Consider the following 27829-nt stretch of genomic DNA (forward strand, 5'->3'; position numbering starts at 1 on the left):
CTACTTCAACATTCCTCCTCTACTTCAACATTCCTCCTCGCTACTTCAACATTCCTCCTCTCTACTTCAACATTCCTCCTCTCTACTTCAACATTCCTCCTCTCTACTTCAACATTCCTCCTCTCTACTTCAACATTCCTCCTCTCTACTTCAACATTCCTCCTCTCTACTTCAACATTCCTCCTCTCTACTTCAACATTCCTCCTCTCTGCTTCAGCATTACTGGAGCCTTCATCCTCTCTACTTCAACATTCCTCCTCTCTACTTCAACATTCCTCCTCTCTACTTCACCATTCCTCCTCTCTACTTCAGCATTACTGGAGCCTTCATCCTCTCTACTTCAACATTCCTCCTCTACTTCAACATTCCTCCTCTCTACTTCAACATTCCTCCTCACTACTTCAACATTCCTCCTCTCTACTTCAACATTCCTCCTCTCTACTTCAACATTCCTCCTCTCTACTTCAACATTCCTCCTCTCTACTTCAACATTCCTCCTCTCTACTTCAACATTCCTCCTCTCTACTTCAACATTCCTCCTCTCTACTTCAACATTCCTCCTCTCTACTTCAACATTCCTCATCTCTACTTCAACATTACTGGAGCCTTCATCCTCTCTACTTCAACATTCCTCCTCTCTACTTCAATATTACTCCTCTCTACTTCAACAGTACTCCTCTCTACTTCAACATTACTCCTCTCTACTTCAACCTTACTCCTCTCTACTTCAGCATTACTGGAGCATTCCTCCTCTCTACTTCAACATTCCTCCTCTACTTCAACATTCCTCCTCTACTTCAACATTACTGGAGCATTCCTCCTCTCTACTTCAACATTTCTGGAGCATTCATCCTCTCTACTTCAACATTACATGTCTCTACTTCAACGGAAGTAAAGCATTCATCCTCTAGACTTCAACATTACTTTAGCAGACAGAACAAACATAAGGTATTATAGGGTGTTGTACTGTTGCCTCAGTGATGATCTAAAAACCCAGAGGGGACTGACACATCACTGAGGGGACTGACACATCACTGAGGGGACTGACACATCACTGAGGGGACTGACACATCACTGAGGGGACTGGCACATCACTGAGGGGACTGGCACATCACTGAGGGGACTGGCACATCACTGAGGGGACTGACACATCACTGAGGGGACTGGCACATCACTGAGGGGACTGACACATCACTGAGGGGACTGACACATCACTGAGGGGACTGACACATCTGGCACATCACTGAGGGGACTGACACATCACTGAGGGGACTGACACATCACTGAGGGGACTGACACATCACTGAGGGGACTGGCACATCACTGAGGGGACTGGCACATCACTGAGGGGGACTGACACATCACTGAGGGGGACTGGCACATCACTGAGGGGACTGACACATCACTGAGGGGACTGACACATCACTGAGGGTACTGGCACATCACTGAGGGGACTGGCACATCACTGAGGGGACTGGCACATCACTGAGGGGACTGACACATCACTGAGGGGACTGACACATCACTGAGGGGACTGGCACATCACTGAGGGGGACTGGCACATCACTGAGGGGACTGACACATCACTGAGGGGACTGACACATCACTGAGGGTACTGGCACATCACTGAGGGGACTGGCACATCACTGAGGGGACTGGCACATCACTGAGGGGACTGACACATCACTGAGGGGACTGACACATCACTGAGGGGACTGGCACATCACTGAGGGGACTGGCACATCACTGAGGGGACTGGCACATCACTGAGGGGACTGGCACATCACTGAGGGGACTGACACATCACGGAGGGGACTGACACATCACCGAGGGGACTGGCACATCACTGAGGGGACTGGCACATCACTGAGGGGACTGGCACATCACTGAGGGGACTGGCACATCACTGAGGGGACTGGCACATCACTGAGGGGACTGACACATCACTGAGGGGACTGGCACATCACTGAGGGGACTGGCACATCACTGAGGGGACTGGCACATCACTGAGGGGACTGGCACATCACTGAGGGGACTGGCACATCACTGAGGGGACTGGCACATCACTGAGGGGACTGAGACATCACTGAGGGGACTGTCACATCACTGAGGGGACTGTCACATCACTGAGGGGACTGTCACATCACTGAGGGGACTGTCACATCACTGAGGGGACTGTCACATCACTGAGGGGACTGTCACATCACTGAGGGGACTGTCACATCACTGAGGGGACTGTCACATCACTGAGGGGACTGTCACATCACTGAGGGGACTGACACATCACTGAGGGGATTGGCACATCACTGAGGGGACTGACACATCACTGAGGGGACTGGCACATCACTGAGGGGGCTGACACATCACTGAGGGGACTGGCACATCACTGAGGGGACTGTCACATCACTGAGGGGACTGTCACATCACTGAGGGGACTGTCACATCACTGAGGGGGGCTGACACATCACTGAGGGGACTGACACATCACTGAGGGGACTGACACATCACTGAGGGGACTGACACATCACTGAGGGGACTGGCACATCACTGAGGGGGGCTGACACATCACTGAGGGGACTGGCACATCACTGAGGGGACTGACACATCACTGAGGGGACTGGCACATCACTGAGGGGGGCTGACACATCACTGAGGGGACTGACACATCACTGAGGGGACTGACACATCACTGAGGGGACTGACACATCACTGAGGGGACTGGCGCATCACTGAGGGGACTGGCGCATCACTGAGGGGGGCTGACACATCACTGAGGGTACTGACACATCACTGAGGGTACTGGCACATCACTGAGGGGACTGGCACATCACTGAGGGGGACTGACACATCACTGAGGGGACTGACACATCACTGAGGGGACTGACACATCACTGAGGGGACTGGCACATCACTGAGGGGACTGGCACATCACTGAGGGGACTGACACATCACTGAGGGGACTGACACATCACTGAGGGGACTGACACATCACTGAGGGGACTGGCACATCACTGAGGGGACTGGCACATCACTGAGGGGACTGACACATCACTGAGGGGACTGACACATCACTGAGGGGACTGACACATCACTGAGGGGACTGACACATCACTGAGGGGACTGACACATCACTGAGGGGACTGACACATCACTGAGGGGGACTGACACATCACTGAGGGGACTGACACATCACTGAGAGGACTGACACATCACTGAGGGGACTGACACATCACTGAGGGGACTGACACATCACTGAGGGGACTGACACATCACTGAGGGGACTGACACATCACTGAGGGGACTGACACATCACTGAGGGGACTGACACATCACTGAGGGGGACTGACACATCACTGAGGGGGCTGACACATCACTGAGGGGGACTGACACATCACTGAGGGGACTGACACATCACTGAGGGGACTGACACATCACTGAGGGGACTGACACATCACTGAGGGGGGCTGACACATCACTGAGGGGGACTGACACATCACTGAGGGGGACTGTCACATCACTGAGGGGGGCTGACACATCACTGAGGGGGACTGACACATCACTGAGGGGACTGACACATCACTGAGGGGACTGACACATCACTGAGGGGACTGACACATCACTGAGGGGACTGACACATCACTGAGGGGACTGACACATCACTGAGGGGGGCTGACACATCACTGAGGGGGACTGACACATCACTGAGGGGGCTGACACATCACTGAGGGGACTGACACATCACTGAGGGGACTGACACATCACTGAGGGGACTGACACATCACTGAGGGGATTGACACATCACTGAGGGGACTGACACATCACTGAGGGGGGCTGACACATCACTGAGGGGGACTGACACATCACTGAGGGGACTGACACATCACTGAGGGGGGCTGACACATCACTGAGGGGGACTGACACATCACTGAGGGGACTGACACATCACTGAGGGGACTGGCACATCACTGAGGGGACTGCCACATCACTGAGGGGACTGGCATATCACTGAGGGGACTGACACATCACTGAGGGGACTGACACATCACTGAGGGGGGCTGACACATCACTGAGGGGATGTTGGGTTGATGTAAATCCACAGAGCTGTTGGGTTGATGTAACTCCACAGGGTTGTTGGGTTGATGTAAATCCACAGAGCTGTTGGGTTGATGTAACTCCACAGGGCTGTTGGGTTGATGTAACTCCACAGAGCTGTTGGGTTGATGTAACTCCACAGGGCTGTTGGGTTGATGTAAATCCACAGAGCTGTTGGGTTGATGTAACTCCACAGGGCTGTTGGGTTGATGTAACTCCACAGAGCTGTTGGGTTGATGTAACTCCACAGGGCTGTTGGGTTGATGTAACTCCACAGGGCTGTTGGGTTGATGTAACTCCACAGGGCTGTTGGGTTGATGTAAATCCACAGGGCTGTTGGGTTGATGTAACTCCACAGGGATGTTGGGTTGATGTAACTCCACAGGGATGTTGGGTTGATGTAAATCCACAGGGCTGTTGGGTTGATGTAACTCCACAGGGATGTTGGGTTGATGTAACTCCACAGGGTTGTTGGGTTGATGTAACTCCACAGGGCTGTTGGGTTGATGTAACTCCACAGGGTTGTTGGGTTGATGTAACTCCACAGGGCTGTTGGGTTGATGTAACTCCACAGGGATGTTGGGTTGATGTAAATCCACAGGGCTGTTGGGTTGATGTAACTCCACAGGGCTGTTGGGTTGATGTAAATCCACAGGGCTGTTGGGTTGATGTAAATCCACAGGGCCGTTGGGTTGATGTAAATCCACAGGGTTGTTGGGTTGATGTAAATCCACAGGGATGTTGGGTTGATGTAAATCCACAGAGCTGTTGGGTTGCTGTAACTAATGAAGAGTGTCTTGTTTTCTATCTACGAGGTTGCAACCTTATTTCACTCTTAATATCAGAGTGTTCAACCCAACTGTTTGCAAGGTGAGAGATGTTTTTCAGCACAAGTTCCTTCCTGAAGAGTTTTTTTTGTTGAAAAAGAGAACAGGTGATTGATATTAAATCTACATTTATATTTCCCATCATTTGTGTCATCTGTGAGCTTAGTTCATGTCCTTAGAACGTCTAACATTCCCTTCTAAGACACTAATATTCATATTCGGAAACTCATAGTCGTATTTACACCAGTTTGGTAAACAAACACTGCTGGGTTTTACATTGCAGACTGACTGTGCTTCCCTGGTCCATCTCCAGCAGAGAGTTCTGCCTCTCATTAGATAGCTCAGTTAAGGTGCGATAGGAGAAAAGAATATATATACTTTTCCTAGCCCTTGGGTATGAGAGAGAGAGAGAGAGAGAGAGAGAGAGAGAGAGAGAGAGAGAGAGAGAGAGAGAGAGAGAGAGAGAGAGAGAGAGAGAGAGAGAGAGAGAGAGAGAGAGAGAGAGAGAGAGAGAGAGAGAGAGAGAGAGAGAGAGAGAGAGAGAGAGAGAGAGAGAGAGAGAGAGAGAGAGAGAGAGAGAGAGAGAGAGAGAGAGAGAGAGAGAGAGAGAGAGAGAGAGAGAGAGAGAGAGAGAGAATATATAGGTGGAAACTGAGCTGCACTTCCTAACCTCCTGCCCAATGTATGACCCTATTAGAGAGACATATTTCCTAAAGCTATCATCACAGAACTCAGAATGTCTATCCTGTTCTGAGAACGTTTGCTGTTTATGTGGATATCACAATAACTGAAGTAGTTGGATGCAGGTGCACTGCTACTGAAATGCTGATAGCTCTCAACTCAATAGTCATAACAACAACTATACTCATTAACTTACTGTAAGAAAATATCAAATATTTGCTGTGACAGTAGGTATTCTAAGGATATAGGGTCACGAGAACAAGTTTTTTTTGGGATAGCCTAGTGTTGTACTCAATTTAGATGTTGAAAGCTCTCGACTAAAAAAAAAAACATACTGTAAGACCAGAAAAAGGCTGTGTCCCAAATACACTACTTTTGACCCTCGCCCGTAGTAGTTACTCTCGGGAATAAGGATAGGGACAATGGAGTGAAGTTTGAAGGAATTTAAGCTGTTATTGGAAGTATTTCAGAGGTGAACCCTGTTTGCTCACGCTCGTCTTGTTCCCAGAATTCCTGGGCATGATATGACAGGGTCCATATGGTTCTTGCCTCTAAACGATTTATAAACTTTGAATAATTCATAAAAGCATTTAGCAACCAGCCAAAGGTGGATGCTAGAATCTATCTGTGGAAAAAAAGCAACATGTCTTGATTGTTTGAGAAGACAGAGACAAAGTCAGTATTTTTTTCTTTTCAAAGTAATAATGCAAGTTGTGTATTTGCCAATGCTCATCATGGGGCGATGAGTTAGTAGGTTAGTAAGTATTTGTACGTGTGAAATGCAGGTTAGTTCATTTGAGAACTACAGATGTATGACCAGGAAGATAATCCTTCAGCAACAGGAAGTTAATTATTACGTAGATTACAACTAAATAGACATTTTTGTAAAGGTCGATACATTTAACATTTTAATTTCAAAGTGGAAATTATAAACTTCAGAAGCTTTTTTACACCTCAAATATACAAAGTTTTACAAGTTCTGTCACACCCTGTTCTGTTTCACCTGTTTTCGTGCTTGTCTCCACCCACCTCCAGGTGCCACTCAACTTCCCCATTATCCCCAGTGTATTTATACCTGAGTTCTCTGTTTGTCTGTTGCCAGTTCGTTTTGTTCGTCAAGCCTACCAGCGGTTTTCCCCTCTGCTCCTGTCTGTGTCTAGTTCCTGTTTTCTAGTTTTACCAGTTTTGACCATTCTGCCTGACCCTTGACCCTGAGACTACCTGCCGTTCTATACATTTTGGACTCTGATCTGGATTACTGACCTCTGCCTGACCCTTGACCTGACATTTTGCCTGCCCCCCTGTTCTAGTAATAGACGTTTGTTACTTCAACACTGTCTGCATCTGGGTCATACCTGAAACATGATAGGCTGATCATATGAAGATCCTACATCTGTAATCAGCTGTATTTGCACCAACAGTACTGATCGTCAAAATACATCGTAGGGATGTAAAGATGCAACAATTTGCATCGCTCACTGGTTCCAATGTTTAAGATAAGACTGCATCTGTCCACTAACCCCAAACCGATCTCAATGTAGCATTGCGTCAGTCAGAACATGTATTCAAATTTCATCAATTATTATATGACAACTGCTTCCTCTCTTTTAGTGTCAAACTAAGCATCTAATTGTAGGAACATTTAACAAATAAAGGTACTTGAATGAGTTGGTGTGTCCAAACGTTTGACTGGTACTGTACATCAAGTACATCCTCGGGGAGATGTTTCACTTCTCTTCTCTCCCATGATCAAACACCCTCAGGGATCTGTTCAATTCCAAATGTTTTTCTCTTTGCATAATCAATTTAGATGTCTGGATGAATTATTTAAACTCTGGTCCTTACCCAGTTCTTCAGAGTTTCTGCTGTTTTCAATCTATAACCTTTTAAAGAGTAGACTACTGTGAAAGCAAAGTCAACAGTAAAATGGGGCGGCAGGTAGCCTAGTGGTTAGAGCGTTGGACCTAGTGGTTAGAGCGTTGGACCTAGTGGTTAGAGCGTTGCAAGATCGAATCCAAGAGCTGACAAGGTAAAAAAAACTGTCGTTCTCCCCCTGAACAAGGCAGTGATCCCACTGTTCCTAGGCCATCATTGAAAATAAAAATGGTGTTCTTAACTGACTTGCCTAGTTAAAAAAATATATAAATAATGAAACAAATATATAATAATATTCTCTTTAGTCTGCCTGTGTTTCTACTACAGCATATGGTCAGAGAAGTGAACCAAAAATTATTGGTGGTGTAAAAACTAATTTCTCAAACTCTTTGGGTTACAGACTAATCCTGCATCTCCTTCCCTCCTCCATATGAGTCACTACTCACATCCTCTCTCTCTGTCTGTCAGTAACTCCCCCTCGCTCACCCCTGAGTCACTACTCAAATCCTCTCTGTCTGTCTCTGTCTGTCTGTCTGTCTGTCTGTCTGTCTGTCTGTCTGTCTGTCTGTCTGTCTGTCTGTCTGTCTGTAACTCCCCCTCTCTCACCCCTGAGTCACTACTCAAATCCTCTCTGTCTGTCTGTCTGTAACTCCCCCTCTCTCACCCCCGAGTCACTACTCAAATCCTCTCTGTCTGTCTGTAACTCCCCCTCTCTCACCCCTGCTCTCCCTCTCTCTCTCTCCTAGCTAAAGTATGTGTCTCATACTTCATAGGATACATTAAAACCTCTTCGATGTAATGTCCCCTGTTTAGGGGAACTGGGTGGTTCTGGTGCCGGTTCTGACCGACATCAGGGTTGGAAAGGTTGAACTCTATAAATGTAATCCGTGTCGTGACGTGACCATCATTAATGTGATGACTGATATTACCTACTACGTTTAATTAATACTCAATTCAATTAATCATGTAACAATTATTCATTCATTAGGAATTTGGGGCACCACGGGAAAAGTTTGTTTAATGAGTTATTATCTCCCGAATTAACTCAAGAGTTTCAGTCTCATTCTGAACTTTGTTGACTTCGTAAATCTGCATGAACCCTAACCTAAGTGATGAATCAGCGATACACAAATTGGCTTAAATATTTATTTACTAACTAACTAAATAATCAAACAGAAACACACACACACACACACACACACACACACACACACACACACACACACACACACACACACACACACACACACACACACACACACAGTATAGGTTATTGGTTACTAACATAATGCAATGAAAAACAGTCCCTAGTGGACTAACAAAAACATGCCCAAATGAACTGCAAAGCACACTGGGCAATATTATTGGCCTTGTTTCGGGGCAGAGCTCATTAGAGTAGGGTCAGACTTTAATGGTCAGACTTTAAACTTAGGGAACAAAAGCGTGAAGTCGACAGGACTAGACAAAAGTTTAAACGTTGAAAATCATATCAGTCCTCATTCTGCCTTGGCCCAGCTGCTCCACAGCAGTCCATTAGAGTGCTGCTCCACAGCAGTCCATTAGAGTGCTCCACAGCAGTCCATTAGAGTGCTGCTCCACAGCAGTTCATGAGAGTGCTGCTCCACAGCAGTCCATTAGAGTGCTGCTCCACAGCAGTCCATTAGAGTGCTGCTCCACAGCAGTCCATTAGAGTGCTGCTCCACAGCAGTCCATTAGAGTGCTGCTCCACAACAGTCCATTAGAGTGCTGCTCCACAGCAGTCCATTAGAGTGCTGCTCCACAGCAGTCCATTAGAGTGCTCCACAGCAGTCCATTAGAGTGCTGCTCCACAGCAGTCCATTAGAGTGCTGCTCCACAGCAGTCCATTAGAGTGCTCCACAGCAGTCCATTAGTGTGTTCCACAGCAGTTCATTAGAGTGCTGCTCCACAGCAGTTCATTAGAGTGCTGCTCCACGGCAGTCCATTCGAGTGCTCCACAGCAGTCCATTAGAGTGCTCCACAGCAGTCCATTAGAGTGCTGCTCCACAGCAGTCCATTAGAGTGCGTCACCAGCAGTTCATTAGAGTGCTGCTCCACAGCAGTTCATTAGAGTGCTGCTCCACAGCAGTCCATTAGAGTGCTGCTCCACAGCAGTCCATTAGAGTGCTGCTCCACAGCAGTCCATTAGAGTGCTGCTCCACAGCAGTCCATTAGAGTGCTGCTCCACAGCAGTCCATTAGAGTGCTGCTCCACAGCAGTCCATTAGAGTGCTGCTCCACAGCAGTCCATTAGAGTGCTGCTCCACAGCAGTCCATTAGAGTGCTGCTCCACAGCAGTACATTAGAGTGCTGCACCACAGCAGTCCATTAGAGTGCTGCTCCACAGCAGTTCATTAGAGTGCTGCTCCACAGCAGTCCATTAGAGTGCTGCCACAGTCTTGTTAATGGGACAGTGCTCAGCTGGAGCTTGTTCCTCTTGCCCTGCTGCTCCACAGCCTCGTCAAGGGGACAGTGCTCAGCTGGAGCTTGTTCCTCTTGCCCTGCTGCTCCACAGCCTCGTCAAGGGGACAGTGCTCAGCTGGAGCTTGTTCCTCTTGCCCTGCTGCTCCACAGCCTCGTCAAGGGGACAGTGCACAGCTGGAGCTTGTTCCTCTTGCCCTGCTGCTCCACAGCCTCGTTAAGGGGACAGTGCTCAGCTGGAGCTTGTTCCTCTTGCCCTGCTGCTCCATAGCCTCGTTAAGGGGACAGTGCTCAGCTGGAGCTTGTTCCTCTTGCCCTGCTGCTCCACTGCCTCGTTAAGGGGACAGTGCTCAGCTGGAGCTTGTTCCTCTTGCCCTGCTGCTCCACAGCCTCGTTAAGGGGACAGTGCTCAGCTGGAGCCTGTTCCTCTTGCCCTGCTGCTCCACAGCCTCGTCAAGGGGACAGTGCTCAGCTGGAGCTTGTTCCTCTAGCTTTGCTGCTCCACAGTATTCATCAATATTTTTACATACACATTTCTATTTCTCTCTAGATGTAACACACATACTCATGTGAAAACAGTTGTCTATTTGCAACACTTGGCCCCGCCAACCACACACACAAACAAACAAACACAACACACACATACACACGTTTACTACCCTTCAAATCTACCTCTGTGTGAACACTCGGTCATTTATCTTCTACCAGATGCGTTGTCACATGTGGTTGTGTTTTCTGCCGATCATCCACATAGACGCACAAACTTTGAAACTTCAAACACACACACACACACACACACGCGCCAGTCTCTGATGTTTAATTAGTACTCATTAGGGACTTTTGCTTTCCACCTAAATAATTAATGAGAGATGGAGGGAAAACGCATAAACATAAACTCTCCCTTGAGGGCAGGAGATAAACAGAAATAGCGAAACACTCTTTATGATAACAGAGCCAGCTGTACTGACCAAGGTTTTTTTCCCAAATAACAACCTATTCCCTTTATAGTGCACTACTTATGACCCGAGACCTATTGCCCCTAGCAGAACAGTGCATGATATACTGTAGGGAATAAGGTGCCATGTGGGACATACCCCGCCAAGCTTTACCTGAGCTGTTCTGTACCGAATGCAGTATTTACCTAAGCTGTTCTGTACCGAATGCAGTATTTACCTGAGCTGTTCTGTACCGAGTGCAGTATTTACCTGAGCTGTTCTGTACCGAATGCAGTATTTACCTGAGCTGTTCTGTACCGAGTGCAGTATTTACCTGAGCTGTTCTGTACCGAATGCAGTATTTACCTGAGCTGTTCTGTACCGAGTGCAGTATTTACCTGAGCTGTTCTGTACCGAATGCAGTATTTACCTGAGCTGTTCTGTACCGAATGCAGTATTTACCTGAGCTGTTCTGTACCGAGTGCAGTATTTACCTGAGCTGTTCTGTACCGAATGCAGTATTTACCTGAGCTGGTCTGTACCGAGTGCAGTATTTACCTGAGCTGTTCTGTACCGAATGCAGCATTTACCTGAGCTGTTCTGTACTGAATGCAGTATTTACCTGAGCAGTTCTGTACCGAGTGCAGTATTTACCTGAGCTGTTCTGTACCGAATGCAGTATTTACCTGAGCTGTTCTGTACCGAATGCAGTATTTACCTGAGCTGTTCTGTACCGAGTGCAGTATTTACCTGAGCTGTTCTGTACCGAATGCAGTATTTACCTGAGCTGTTCTGTACCGAGTGCAGTATTTACCTGAGCTGTTCTGTACCGAATGCAGTATTTACCTGAGCTGTTCTGTACCGAATGCAGTATTTACCTGAGCTGTTCTGTACCGAGTGCAGTATTTACCTGAGCTGTTCTGTACCGAATGCAGTATTTACCTGAGCTGTTCTGTACCGAATGCAGTATTTACCTGAGCTGTTCTGTACCGAATGCAGTATTTACCTGAGCTGTTCTGTACCGAGTGCAGTATTTACCTGAGCTGTTCTGTACCGAATGCAGTATTTACCTGAGCTGTTCTGTACCGAATGCAGTATTTACCTGAGCTGTTCTGTACCGAATGCAGTATTTACCTGAGCAGTTCTGTACCGAATGCAGTATTTACCTGAGCTGTTCTGTACCGAATGCAGTATTTACCTGAGCTGTTCTGTACCGAATGCAGTATTTACCTGAGCTGTTCTGTACCGAGTGCAGTATTTACCTGAGCTGTTCTGTACCGAATGCAGTATTTACCTGAGCTGTTCTGTACCGAATGCAGTATTTACCTGAGCTGTTCTGTACCGAATGCAGTATTTACCTGAGCTGTTCTGTACCGAATGCAGTATTTACCTGAGCTGTTCTGTACCGAATGCAGTATTTACCTGAGCTGTTCTGTACCGAATGCAGTATTTACCTGAGCTGTTCTGTACCGAGTGCAGTATTTACCTGAGCTGTTCTGTACCGAATGCAGTATTTACCTGAGCTGTTCTGTACCGAATGCAGTATTTACCTGAGCTGTTCTGTACCGAGTGCAGTATTTACGTATGATATTTTCCCGTTGGGGTAAATTTTACCTGAGCTGTTCTGTTACTTAATGCCTTATCTGTAAGTGTTATATTACTTCCATTGGGGTAAGGATAGAGAGAGGCCTTTTGGTACCAGAGAGGAAGCTATGACCAAGACTTGCCTCAGCTGTCCGCCTACCCATCTGTGATAAAGGGCCTCTCTGATTGGTGGCATTTCTTGAATCTTGAAAAACATCCCCTCCATCACCCTTCTGCCACCACGAGCCCCCTCCATCACCCTTCTGCCAACACGAGTCTCCTTCATCACCCTTCTGCCAACACGAGTCTCCTCCATCACCCTTCTGCCACCACGAGCCCCTCCATCACCATTCTGCCACCACGAGCCCCCTCCATCACCCTTCTGCCACCACAAACCCCTCCATCACCCTTCTGCCACCACGAGCCCCCTCATCACCATTCTGCCACCACGAGTCCCCTCCATCACCCTTCTGCCACCACGAGCCCCCTCCATCACCATTCTGCCACCACGAGTCCCCTCCATCACCCTTCTGCCACCACGAGCCCTCTCCATCACCCTTTTGTCACCACGAGCCCCCTCCATCAGGAGTCCCCTCCATCACCCTTCTGCCACCACGAGCCCCCTCCATCACCCTTCTGCCACCACGAGCCCCCTCCATCACCCTTCTGCCACCACGAGCCCCCTCCATCACCCTTCTGCCACCACGAGCCCCCTCCACCACGAGCCCCCTCCATAACCATTCTGCCACCACGAGCCCCCTCCATCACCCTTCTGCCACCACGAGCCCCCTCCATCACCCTTCTGCCACCACGAGCCCCCTCCATCACCCTTCTGCCACCACGAGCCCCCTCCATCACCCTTCTGCCACCACGCACCCCCTCCACCATGAGCCCCCTCCATAACCATTCTGCCACCACGAGCCCCCTCCATCACCCTTCTGCCACCACGAGCCCCCTCCATCACCCTTCTGCCACCACGAGCCCCCTCCATCACCCTTCTGCCACCACGAGTCCCCTCCATCAGGAGTCCCCTCCATCCCCCTTCTGCCACCACGAGCGTGCCAGTGAGTACTGCACTCGTACCCACCGGCGCCAAGCGGCGAGTAGGTTAATTTGGAGTTGCTGGTATGTGTTGTCTTACGGTCAGTGACAGGGAAGGGGGAAACTACACTACGACTCAGTAGCAGAACAAATATAAAGCAAGTAAACTAGTTAGCATGTTTTGACAGCACAGCCTAGCTAACTAGCCGATTCATCTAGTCTACATTATAGATGATCAGCTGATATATCTAACTAGCTAATTGGGCGGCAGGGTAGCCTAGTGGTTAGAGCATAGTGGTTAGAGCGTTGGACTGGTAACCGGAAGGTTGCAAGTTCAAATCCCCTAGCTGACAAGGTACAAATCTGTCGTTCTGCCCTTGAACAGGCAGGGCAGAACGATGTTCCTAGGCTGTCATTGAAAATAAGAATTTGTTCTTAACTGACTTGCCTAGTAAAATAAATAAAATATCTGATTAATCTAGCCTACATTAGAGATGATCAAGTTACTTACACTACAGAGAAACCAAGATACTTACACTACAGAGAAACCAAGATACTTACACTACAGAGAAACCAAGATACTTACACTACAGAGAAACCAAGATACTTACACTACAGAGAAACCAAGATACTTACACTACAGAGAAACCAAGATACTTACACTACAGAGAAACCAAGATACTTACACTACAGAGAAACCAAGATACTTACACTACAGAGAAACAAGCATCTCCCTTTAATCTTTGGTTCTAGCTTGCTTATTAGCCTGCAATGCGTGATGAGTCAGTGTATTTTGTCAGTTAATAAAGGCCCATGTTTAAGCAAATAAAGAAGCAGCAGAAAAGTATGAAGGGAATTGAAGGTAAAGTGTATTTATTTATTGGGATGCGGAGGGGACCTCAGCTGTACAGAGTAACTTATCTGTATGCTGGTTGGCATTTCCCTATTGGAGTGAGAATAGAATGTGAGTGAAATGTGAGGTAGTTTATCTGCATGGACCAAAATATATAAATCGTTATTCCAAATGTGTTATTCCTCTGTCCAACACCCACCTCCTGCTTTCCATATTTATATGTCCCCCAGTCTGATCCCTCCTTCTCTGTAACTTTCACTGGAAAGGGGGTCCTCCTTGAAGGAGGCAAAGGGGGACATCACCATACCATAACCCCTACATCAATGCACACCCCAAATCACAACCGTGACTCGTAGTGACGCTGGGTGGGCCTGAACTGCTCGCCTGCAAATTCTAATTTAATTTTGGAAAATTCAAAGTCTGAAAATTTGTAGCAGGGAGCATTAACTGCTGATGCGTCCCTAATACACACACACACATTTCTCAGGGAAATGGAAGGGGGAGGAGGAAGCTCTGGCGGGGTCGACTTGATAGTTGTGCGGAAGTGAGACAAAAACTATTTGCCCAGAGATGTATTGTCTGTGTCTGTCTGTCTGTCTGTCTGTCTGTCTGTCTGTCTGTCTGTCTCTGTCTCTGTCTCTGTCTCTGTCTCTGTCTCTGTCTCTGTGTCTGTCTGTCTGTCTGTCTGTCTGTCTGTCTGTCTGTCTGTCTGTCTGTCTGTCTGTCTGTCTGTCTGTCTGTCTGTCTGTCTGTCTGTCTGTCTGTCTGTCTGTCTGTCTGTCTGTCTGTCTGTCTGTCTGTCTGTCTGTCTGTCTGTCTGTCTGTCTGTCTGTCTGTCTGTCTGTCTGTCTGTCTGTCTGTCTGTCTGTCTGTGATGTATTGCATTAGTAAAACCCAGGCCCGAATGAATGACAAAATTGGTCCGCCACTCGGTGAATGAGAAACGACATCTAATCGAACTCTTCAATTTCACGGTGACACAACACAACATAATGAGGTGAGTTAGTGGCTGTGCTCCTCATAACAAGTTTCGCTGCCACCGGAGACATACAAACAGTCTGTCTAAGGCAGTTTGATTGGCTTATTTTACAATAACCTCTCAAGAACATGGTACATGTGTTGTTAGGAAAAAACAGCAACAACCAAGGTCATCACACCGCAGAGAAACCAAGATACTTAAAATAGAGACAAACCAAGATCATTATATCGCAGAGAAACCAAGATCACCACACAGCAGAGAAACCAAGATCCTTACACCAGAGAAACCAAGATCCTTACACCAGAGAAACCAAAATCATTATACCACAGAGAAACCAAAATCATTACACCAAGGAAAACCAAGATCCTCACACTGCAGAGAAACCAAGATCCTTAAACCGCAGAGAAACCAAGATCATCACACCGCAGAGAAACCAATATCCTTACACCGCAGAGAAACCAAGATCATTATACCACAGAGAAACCAAGACCATTACACTACAGATAAACCAAGATCATCACACTGCAGATAAACCAAGATCATCACACCGCAGATAAACCAAGATCATCACACTGCAGAAAAAACAAGATAATCACATCGCAGAGAAACCAAGATCCTTACACCACAGAGAAACCAAGATACTTACAATACAGATAAACTAAGATAATTTTACCACAGATAAACCAAGATCATTATACCACAGATAAACTAAGATACTTAAACTACTGATAAACCAAGATCCTTACACCACAGAGAAACCAATATCATTATCCCAAAAAGAAACCAAGATACTTACACTACCGATAAACTAAGATCATTATACCACCGATGAATCAAGATCATTATACCACAGATAAACCAAGATCCTTACACAACAAAGAAACTAAGATCCTTACACCACAGATAAACCAAGATCATCACACCACAGAGAAACTAAGATCCTTACACCACAGAGAAACCAAGATCATACCACAGAGAAACCAAGATCATTACACCACAGAAAAACCAAGATCATTATACCACAGAAAAAACAAGATCATTATACCACAGAGAAACCAAGATCAAACGTGATCATTTGAAACAGGTCCTATTTGCTAGATGTAGAGTTATTTGGCAACTTTAGTTGTGAATGATTCAAACCTTCGAAATTCTTGGAAGTCCAAACATACACTGAGTGTGCGACACATTAGGCACATCTTCCTAACACAGTGGCTTGCGAAAGTATTCACTCCCCATTTTTCCTATTTTGTTTCCTTACAACCTGGAATTAAAATACATTTTTGGGTGGTTTGAATCATTTGATTCACACAATATGTCTACCAAGTTGCAAAATATGTTTTATTGTGAAGCAAACAAGAAATGAGACAAAAAAAACGGAAAACTTGAGCATGCATAACTATTCTCCAATCCAAAGTCAATACTTTGTAGAGCCACCTTTTGCAGAAATTACAGCTGCAAGTCGCTTGGGGTATGTCTCTATAAGCTTGGCACATCAAGCCATTCCCATTCTTCAAGGCAAACTGCTCCAGCTCCATCAAGATGGATGGGTACCGCTGATTACAGCCATCTTTAAATCATATCACAGATTCTCAAATGGATTGAGGTCTGGGCTTTGACAAGGCCATTCCAAGACATTTAAATGTTTCCCCTTCAACCACTCGAGTGTTGCTTTAGCAGTATGCTTAGGGTCATTGTCCTGCTGGAAGGTGAACCTCCGTCCCCAGTCTCAAATCTCTGGAAGACAAACAGGTTTCCTTCAAGAATTTCCCTGTATTTAGCGCCTTCCATCATTCCTTCAATTCTGACCAGTTTCCCAGTCCCTGCCAATGAAAAACATCTCAACAGCATGATGCTGCCACAGCCATGCTTCACTGTGGTGAAGGTGTTCTCGGGATGGTGAGGGTATTGGGTTTGTGCCAGACATAGGATTTTCCTTGATGGCCAAAAACATCAATTTAGGCTCATCTGACCAGAGTACCTTCTTCCATATGTTTGGGGAGTCTCCCACATGCCTTTTGGCAAACACCAAACATGTTTGCTTATATTCTTCTGGCCACTATTCTGTAAAGCCCAGGTCTGTGGAGTGTACGACTGAAAGAGGTCCTATGGACATATACTCCAATCTCCGCTGTGGAGCTTTGCAGCTCCTTCTTGGTTATCTTTGGTGTCTTTGTTGCCTCTCTGATTAATGCCCTCCTTGCCTGGTCCGTGAGTTTTGGTGGGCGGCCCCCTCTTGGCAGGTTTGTTGTGGTGCCATATTCTTTCCATTTTTTTTTATAATGGATTTAATGGTGCTCCGTGGTCTTTATAGTGTTGCTTACTTGGTGGTGCCCCTTGCTTAGTGATGTTGCAGACTCTGGGGCCTTTCAGAACAAATGTATATATATATATATTGAGATCATGTGACAGATCGTGTGTGTCACGTTCTGACCTTAGTTCCTTTATTATGTCTTTGTGTTAGTTTGGTCAGGGCGTGAGTTGGGGTGGGTAGTCTATGTTATTTTTTCTATGTTGTATTTCTATGTGTTTGGCCTGGTATGGTTCTCAATCAGAGGCAGCTGTTGATCGCTGTCTCTGATTGAGAATCATACTTAGGTAGCCTGTTTTCCCCATTTTGGTTGTGGGTGATTATTTTCCCTGTCTGTCTTTGGCCTGGTATGGTTCTCAATCAGAGGCAGATTCTCTGATTGAGAATCAGTGTTCCAATTTTGTATTTTTTATATATAGATCTGTACTTCTCCACAACCTTGTCCCTGACCTGTTTGGAGAGCTCCTTGGTCTTCATAGTGATGCTTGCTTGGTGGGGTTGCAGACTCTGGGGCCTTTCAGAACAAGTGTATATATATATATATATATATATATACTGCTCAAAAAAAATAAGGGAACACTAAAATAACACATCCTAGATCTGAATGAATGAAATATTTTTATTAAATACTTTTTTCTTTACATAGTTGAATGTGCTGACAACAAAATCACACAAAAAATGATCAAATTTATCAACAAATGGAGGTCTGGATTTGGAGTCACACTCAAAATTAAAGTGGAACACCACACTACAGGCTGATCCAACTTTGATGTAATGTCCTTAAAACAAGTCAAAATTAGGCTCAGTAGTGTGTGTGGCCTCCACGTGCCTGTATGACCTCCCTACAATGCCTGGGCATGCTCCTGATGAGGTGGCAGATGTTCTCCTGAGGTATCTCCTCCCAGACCTGGACTAAAGCATCTGGCAACTCCTGGACAGTCTGTGGTGCAACGTGGCGTTTGTGGATGGAGCGAGACATGATGTCCCAGATGTGCTCAATTGGATTCAGGTCTGGGGAACGGGTGGGCCAGTCCATAGCATCAATGCCTTCCTCTTGCAGGAACTGCTGACACACTCCAGCCACATGAGGTCTAGCATTGTCTTGCATTAGGAGGTCTCACAAGGGGTCTGAGGATCTCATCTCGGTACCTAATGGCAGTCAGGCTACCTCTGGCGAGCACATGGAGGCCCCCCAAAGAAATGCCACCCCACACCATGACTGACCCACCACCAAACCGGTCGTGCTGGAGGATGTTGCAGGCAGCAGAACGTTCTCCATGGCGTCTCCAGACGTTTGGCAAATGCCGTTTGGCAAATGCCAAACGTCCGGCACGGTGTTGGGCTGTAAGCACAACCCCCACCTCTCATACCACCCTCATGGAGTCTGTTTCTGACTGCAGTGCTCCTCCTGCTCCTCCTTGCACAAAGGCGGAGGTAGCGGTCCTGCTGCTGGGTTGTTGCCCTCCTACGGCCTCCTCCACATCTCCTGATGTACTGGCCTGTCTCCTGGTAGCGCCACCATGCTCTGGACACTACGCTGACAGACACAGCAAACCTTCTTCAAACCTCGCATTGATGTACCATCCTGGATGAGCTGCACTACCTGAGCCACTTGTGTGGGTTGTAGACTCCGTCTCATGCTACCACTAGAGTGAAAGCACCGCCAGCATTCAAAAGTGACCAAAACATCAGCCAGGAAGCATAGGAACTGAGAAGTGGTCTGTGGTCCCGCCGCGGGTGCAGAATCACTCCTTTATTGGGGGTGTCTTGCTAATTGCCTATAATTTCCACCTGTTGTCTATTCCATTTGCACAACAGCATGTGAAATTTGTCAATCTGTGTTGCTTCCTTAAGTGGACAGTTTGATTTCACAGAAGTGTGATTGACTTGGAGTTACATTGTGTTGTTTAAGTGTTCCCTTTATTCTTTTGAGCAGTGATATATATATATATATATATATATATATATTGAGATCAGGTGACAGATCATGTGCGTCAGGTTCTGACCTTAGTTCCTGATATGTGATAGATCAAGTGACAATTAGATTGCACACAGGTGGACTTATCTGGTTATGTGACTTCTGAAGGTAATTGGTTGAACCAGCTCTTATTTGGGGGCTTCATAGCAAAGGGGGCGAATACATATACACGCACCACTTTTCTCATTTAAAAAAAAAAAAAAAAATTGTGACAAGTTATTTTTTTCATTTTACTTCACCAATTTGGAATTTTTTGTGTCCATTATATGAAATCCAATTAAAAATCTATTGAAATTACAGGTTGTAATGCAAAAAAATAGGAAAAAATGCCAAACGCCAATACTTTTGCAAGGAACTGTAATGAGTTGCTTTTTGCCTACAGAACCTCAATTCGTCGGGCATGGACTCTACAAGGTGTCCAAAGCATTCCACAGGAATGTTAGCCCATGTTGACTCTACAAGGTGTCCAAAGCATTCCACAGGAATGTTAGCCCTTGTTGACTCCAATGTTTTCCCACAGTTGTCAAATTGGTTGGATGTCCTTTGGGTGGTGGACATTTGATGCACACAGGAAACTGTTGAGCATGAAAAATCCAGCAGCGTTGCAGTTCTTGACACACTCAAACCGATGCACCTGGCACCTACTACCCCGTTCAAAGGCACTTAAATATTACACATTCACCCTCTGAATTACACACTCACACAATTAATGTCTCAATTGTCTCGAGGCTTAATTAACAATCCTTCTTTAACCGGTCTCCTCCCCTTCATCTACACTGATTGGAGTGGATTTAACAAGTGACATCAATAAGGGATGATTGCTTTCACCTGGTCAGTCTGTCATGGAAAGAGCATGTGATCCTAATGTTTTGTACACACAGTGTATATGGGCTGCATAATGTGAATAATTATAAGGGCACAAGGCCAGACACAGACACAGGAGGCAGATGGTTAGAATACAAGATGTTTATTAACAATCCAAAAGGGAAAGGAGAATAGTTGTGGACAGGCAAAAGGTCAAAACCAGTTCAGAGTTCCAGAATGGCAGGCAGGCTCAGTCAGGGCAGGCAGGCGGGAATGGAGTTCAGAAAAACAGGCAAAAGTCAAAACCAGGAGTGCTAGAAGAGAATAGAAAAGTCGCAGCACAGGGAAAAAAACAAGCTGGTTAACTTGAACGTACAGACGAACTGGCACAGGGAGACAGGAAACACAGAGATAAATACACCGGCCCAGAGAGACAGGAAACACAGGGATAAATACACTGGCCCAGAGAGACAGGAAACACAGGGATAAATACACTGGCCCAGAGAGACAGGAAACACAGGGATAAATACACTGGCCCAGAGAGACAGGAAACACAGGGATAAATACACTGGCCCAGAGAGACAGGAAACACAGGGATAAATACACTGGCCCAGAGAGACAGGAAACACAGGGATAAATACACCGGCCCAGAGAGACAGGAAACACAGGGATAAATACACCGGCCCAGAGAGACAGGAAACACAGGGATAAATACACCGGCCCAGAGAGACAGGAAACACAGGGATAAATACACCGGCCCAGAGAGACAGGAAACACAGGGATAAATACACCGGCCCAGAGAGACAGGAAACACAGGGATAAATACACCGGCCCAGAGAGACAGGAAACACAGGGATAAATACACCGGCCCAGAGAGACAGGAAACAGAGAGATAAATACACCGGCCCAGAGAGACAGGAAACACAGGGATAAATACACTGGCCCAGAGAGACAGGAAACACAGGGATAAATACACCGGCCCAGAGAGACAGGAAACACAGGGATAAATACACCGGCCCAGAGAGACAGGAAACACAGGGATAAATACACCGGCCCAGAGAGACAGGAAACACAGGGATAAATACACCGGCCCAGAGAGACAGGAAACACAGGGATAAATACACCGGCCCAGAGAGACAGGAAACACAGGGATAAATACACCGGCCCAGAGAGACAGGAAACACAGGGATAAATACACCGGCCCAGAGAGACAGGAAACACAGGGATAAATACACCGGCCCAGAGAGACAGGAAACACAGGGATAAATACACCGGCCCAGAGAGACAGGAAACACAGGGATAAATACACCGGCCCAGAGAGACAGGAAACACAGGGATAAATACACCGGCCCAGAGAGACAGGAAACACAGGGATAAATACACCGGCCCAGAGAGACAGGAAACACAGGGATAAATACACCGGCCCAGAGAGACAGGAAACACAGGGATAAATACACCGGCCCAGAGAGACAGGAAACACAGGGATAAATACACCGGGAATCATCAGCAACACCTGGAGGGGGTGGAGACAATCACAAGGACAGGTGGCCCAGATCAGGGTGTGACACTAATAGGCTATTGATGATTTGAGAAAGTACACAAAAAGCTTGCCGCTGAGTTCTGTCCTGTTCACTTCCTGTTCACTTCCTGTTCACTCAAGTGATCATATATTCACTGATCAATTTGATGTTATTTTAATGAACAAAAAAAACAAAAACATTTATTTTCAAAAACAAGGACATTTCTAAGTGACCCCAAACATTTGAACGGTAGTGTAAATAATATTATTACACAGATCATACACAACGTCAGCGTTATCTAGGCAGCTAACAGTACGCTTTAACTTGCAATGAAAATGACTTTCTGTCAAAATTAGAAATGTATAATATCTTAAAATGTAGCTAGCTAGACTCTCTTACCCATATACATGGATGGGTGCTTCTCCCTCTCTGCCCTTACTTTGAAGATGTAATCCAGAGACAGATATTTTAAACAAAATTCTTCTGTGTTCTCTTTTCAACTCCCTCCGCATTTGCGCATCTCTCTGCTTCCACTGATTTTAAATCTCGGTCAACTTATTCCCTGACAACAACACTGTTGATCACCGTTTCTTCCCGATCACTGTCATCAAAAGACTCAATGTATGGTTCAATTAAAATGTTTTTACCTAAAAAAAAAAAATCAGGGATTTGCTCATCGTCTGATTCATTTTCAGAGTCAGAGAGTCAGCGAGGCACAATTGTTCTCAAAGTATCCGTCACAACTTTTTCCCACTGATCTTTGTCGATAGCGAGAGCAGTTGAGAGCTGAGAGCAACACTTATGCAGTTCTTTGACATCTTAAAAACAAAATGCAGTAGAAAGTGTTACACACACACACACACACACACACACAGCGTATTAAAAGCTGTGAACCTGATAAAAAAAAAACACAGAAGGTCATTAAGGATTCTGAGAATTTAATGAATGCCTTTCAGAGAATATTATTAGCATTCAAATAGGTTAATAAATCTGAGTGGATTACTTTATTTTCTCCCTATTCTGTACTCCACTGCAATGCCCGAGAGCAACATAACAATAACCTATTTTGGTAACGCTTGGCTAATTAATATTCAAGATCATTTACTGATTAGTTCCTGGCATAATTCATTGATCTGATTTATTTGGCACATTTAGCTATTCCATCAAAATTAATCTAAGAAAGGCACCATTAAATGGTTGGATATAGAGAAACCCAGTAGTTGTCATTAACAGTTATACCATTAATACTATCAACAATATAATCACAGTAGATTTGACTATATTCTAACTCTGGAACTGCAAGAGCCCAATAACTCTCAAATCAACTCAATGCCACAAATAATCCATTCAAAGTTTATGGACACCTGCTCGTCAAACATCTCATTCCAAAATCATGGGTATTAATATGGAGTGGTTTCCCCCCTTTCTGCTAAAATTATCACGTTTGAAGGTAAGACCCAGGTGCAGACAATGTTGAAGTAACAAAAGTCTATTCATTTGAGCACGGGCTGGCAAAGGCAGGCAGGGTCAGGTCAGGCAGAGGTCGGCAATCCAGAGTAGTGGGGCAAATGTACCGGACGGTAGACAGGCTCAGATCAGGCAGAGGTCAGTAATCAAGAGGAGTTGAGACAGGCTCAGGGTCAGGTCAGGCAGAGGTCGGTAATCAAGAGTAGTGGGGCAAATGTACTGGACGGCAGAAAGGCTCAGATCAGGCAGAGGTCAGTAATCAAGAGGAGTTGAGACAGGCTCAGGGTCAGGTCAGGCAGAGGTTGGTAATCAAGAGTAGTGGGGCAAATGTACTGGACGGTAGACAGGCTCAGATCAGGCAGAGGTCAGTAATCAAGAGGAGTTGAGACAGGCTCAGGGCCAGGTCAGGCAGAGGTCGGTAATCCAGATTAGTGGGGCAAAGGTACAGGACGAGAATTACATGATCTTATTAATTGAAAGAGAAAATGTGAGAGGACATAGGCTTTCGCAACTAGGCTACCGATAAGCATCTGATGTGGACATTATTGATCATGTATATTTAGACCTGCTGTCCAATGATTTCCACCACAAATGCAATGCAACTTTTCATGGTAAATTAAGAATACAATGGGGGTAATTTACTTCTGTCGATGTTGCCTGTCCAGTTGGATTCAGTTAGGGTCGGATGAACCCGGGATGCAGACGAAAAAAAATTGCGTGTTGTCCTCGCTCTTTCTCCCTCTCAGTTCTCAGTCCAGAAAAGTAAAGTCTATGAGAACTCATCCGTGCTGTAAATTCTTCCTCTAATTGTGAACTTAGTCAGTTAGTCTCAAATGCAAACAGTGCGCTCGGCAGGATCACCTCTGGGATGATTGTGTCGGTCTTCGTCAAAAGGCGTTTTACCGATTGGAGTTAGGTTCCCGAGGAGAGTTAGGTCATTCGTTCCTCATGGTGCGGCCGCACCGCGATGAAACTTGATCCGACGTCTGTTGGCCTGTAATTTATAGAGATACTCACAGAGGATGGGCTCTGATAGGCCGGACAGACTGGCACGGGACCACCCCTTTGATTCTGAGAATTTAGTGCATTCTTGTCCGTTGAAACAAACCTTAGGTTTCCTCATGAATGTCCACAGTATGCTTCTACTGTAAATAACCTAGTTCAACAGTCCCTAGGATGAAATATGTAGCCTGTAGGTTCCAAACATGCATGTGAAAATACACACCTTCCATGTGACAGCAAATATCCATTATAACCATTTTAATGACTTTGAAGAATTTCTTATCACTCTATGCTTCAGTCCTTTAGTTTGATACATTCAAAAACTGTGTTTAAAATTCAAAATAAAATAGCTAAATGATCCTTGGTATGACCTTCTTAAAACAATTCCATATGTTATCTTATTGTAAACTGGGTGGTTCCAGCCCTGAATGCGGATTGGCTGACAGTTGTGGTATATCAGACCGTATACCACGGGTATGACAAAAATATATATTTTTGCTGCTCTAATTATGTTGGTAACCAGTTTATAATAGCAATAAGGCACCTCGGGGGTTTGCGGTATATGGGACCAATATACCATGGCTATGGGCTGTGTCCAGGCACCCCCACCCCGCCTAGCCAGGGCTTAGCCAGGGCTTAGCCAGGGCTTAAATGTCCTAGTGCTATTGGCACCATATTCCTTTGTAACATTGAGTTTAAAAAAAAGTTCCTGTATTCTCATTTCTTAGAATCCAGATTGTTGGTGCTCAAAAGCCTGGCTGGTCATCCTCAGTAACACATGCAGATCATAAGATGGTCTGCTGATTTGCAGAAGGCATCCGTTTCCTGTCTCCTAGCCTCCCTCAGTGCCACATAGAAGAATCATAATAAGGACAAAGAAACAGGAGTTTATTGTCTCTGTGAGAGAGGGCCATGCACTGCTTCCTGTGTGAGGTAGGGTTGCACTCTACGGATGTTGTAGAGCATGAATCTGCAAGATCAAGTAACTGCTTTGATGTTTGTAGAGAATTAGTGTGTTTTCCACCAAGGTTCTTTGCAATCTGAGAGGGGGACACCATGGAGTTGAAAACAATGATGGGGATGGATCGTTCGAGCTTGAGGTGGTGGGTTGACATCCAAGCTGAGAGGCGCGTCGCCACCTGGGTGTCAGAAGCGGGGAATGAGAAAATCCTCGTAGCAGTGATATGAGAAACCATGTGAGGATATGACTGAGCCAAGTGACTTAGTGTATCGAGAGAAGAGTAGAGGGACTAGAACGGAGCCCTGGGGGACACCAGTAGTGACAGTACGTGGTGCAGACACAGATCCTCTCCACGTCACCTGGTAGGAGCGGCCTGCCAGGTAGAATGCAATCCAACAGTGTGTAGAGTCTGAGACACCCAGCGCTGAGAGGGTGAAGAGGAGGATCTGATAGAGCCTGAGACGCCCAGCCCCGAGAGGGTGGAGAGGAGTATCTGATGGTTCACGTTGTCGGAAGGCAGTGTATAGATCTAGGAGGATATGAACAGATGCGAGAGTCAGCTTTGGCAGTACGGACTCCGTGACAGAGGAGAGCAGTCTCGGTTGTGTGACCTGTCTTGAAGCCTGACTGGTTAGGGTCAAGAATATCATGTTTTGGAAAGAACAGAAAGGGATATCGGGTTTGTAGTTTTTCACGTCAGAGGGTCAAGTGTTGGTTTATTGAGGAGGGGAGCGAATTTTTGAAGTCAGAGCTCAGGGAAGCCAGTAGTAAGGGATGAGTTGATGAGTTGATGAGGGAAGTGAAGAATTGGAGAAGATCTCCAGAGATGGTCTGGAGAAGGATGGAAGGGATGAGGGTCGAGCGGGCCTCACTAGAGGGGAGAAAGAGGTCAAAGTGTAGAGCAGTTTTGTGCGAGTGAGACATGTGGACTCAAAAAAACTGAGTGAATGAGAAGCCGATGTCGTCAACCTTCTCTCCAAAGTGGTTGACAAAGTGGTCCGCAGAGAAGGAGGATGGAAGGGGAAGGTGGTGGAAGATTAAAGAGAAGGTTAGAGGCAGAAGCTCGAAATGTAGAAAGAGAGCATTTGCTTTACCAGCATGTATAGTGGAAAGGAAGGTAAAGAGGAGCGAGTGAAAGGATGATAGATTTGATGCTCAACTGCCCACAGCCCTGTTCTATAAGCTCGCAATGAGTCACTCAGTCACAGAGCAGGAGGGGGGGGGGGGCGAGCCAGCCAGGAGGAAAGGGGACAGGAGGGAGAAGGATTTGGCAGAAGGGAGATTTTTTATAATTTAATTTCTTATAATTAAAAATAGGATGTAATGAATGTATAACTGGTCACTTTAAACAATTCCACTTTATATAATGTTTACATAGCCTACATTACTCATCTCATATGTATATACTGTACTCTATACCATCTACATATATATACACATATACACATACACATATTCATTCCTTTGCACTTGTGTGTATAAGGTAGTTGTGAAATAGTTAGATTACTTGTTAGATATTACCGCATGGCCGGAACTAGAAGCACACAAGCATTTCGCTACGCTCGCATTAACATCTGCTAACCATGTGTATGTGACCAATAAAATTGGATTTTACCACCGTGATGACCAGATGCTCTCGGACCGAGAGAACATTGTCAGATGAAGAGAGATCAGCTGGAGTAGCAGTGTTCTCTGGGGTGATCCCATGCCTCGGTCAGGGCCAATAATTCTAGCATAGGCTGAGATTAACTCTGCGTTCTTGATTGGAGAGCGGCAGTTTCAAACGATGCCGGAGACGAGGAATTCCACATGGGCTGTGGGTTCAAGGTAACCTACATTTGAAGGGTTGCAGCCAAGGGGTGTGGAGGGTCTGTAAAGCCTACAGGGAGAGGAGCGAACAGGTATAGAAAAAACACACACATATAACATTCCTCTCTTTCCTTCCTCAAACAACTCAGCAGAGCCGTCTTTGTTTGGGCGACGAGACAGCCGCTGACACGACCGACACTTACAGCTGCAGCTGAGAAAACAGGGGAGACTGAAGTACTAACGCTAATTGCTAATTGCCTTGCAGAGGTGAAGAGCACACCTCCTGGTACTAATTGCTGATTGCCTAGGAGAGGTGAAAACAACTCCCCCTCCCTTACAGCCACTGATTACTAAATACAACAACAATCACAAATTGCCCTTTCCCTTAATCCTGGTTGATGTGTCAACAATCAGCTGCAAGTTATGAGCAGGAAGACATAAAGCCCTTGAAGTAGTTGGCCCTAGCAACCAAAAATACAGTACGAGACAACAACAACAGAATAAGACAAAAAAAATTATACTTCTCACTCCTGGAAATATCAGGAGAGTCCTCTAGCTATAGATTGAAACACATACAGTATATATAGTCTCTCTCTCTCCTCTCTAAAATACATCAAAGTCTTCTCTGCATCCCCTGAAGATGTGTGAGGGTTGGTAATCTTTGGTCGAGAGAGA

At 46.0% G+C, this 27829-nt stretch overlaps 1 protein-coding gene across 20 annotated transcripts in view; it reads left to right on the forward strand.

Moving 5' to 3' along the window:
- The window catches only part of LOC118394360 (netrin-G1-like), a 170226-nt gene that overhangs the window by 45790 nt on the left and 96607 nt on the right, over positions 1-27829 (forward strand). The window contains exon 4 of one of the 20 annotated variants that reach the window (XM_052463137.1): positions 27115-27358. The exons of the other annotated variants lie outside the window; for them this stretch is intronic. Coding sequence (XP_052319097.1) covers positions 27115-27187 — 73 coding nt within the window. The 3' untranslated portion in view covers positions 27188-27358. Of the gene's footprint in view, positions 1-27114; positions 27359-27829 lie in introns of those variants that run through there. 20 annotated transcript variants of the gene reach the window in all.

This window comes from Oncorhynchus keta, chromosome 15 (genome assembly GCF_023373465.1).
Source record: "Oncorhynchus keta strain PuntledgeMale-10-30-2019 chromosome 15, Oket_V2, whole genome shotgun sequence".
Taxonomy (NCBI): Eukaryota; Metazoa; Chordata; class Actinopteri; order Salmoniformes; family Salmonidae; genus Oncorhynchus; species Oncorhynchus keta.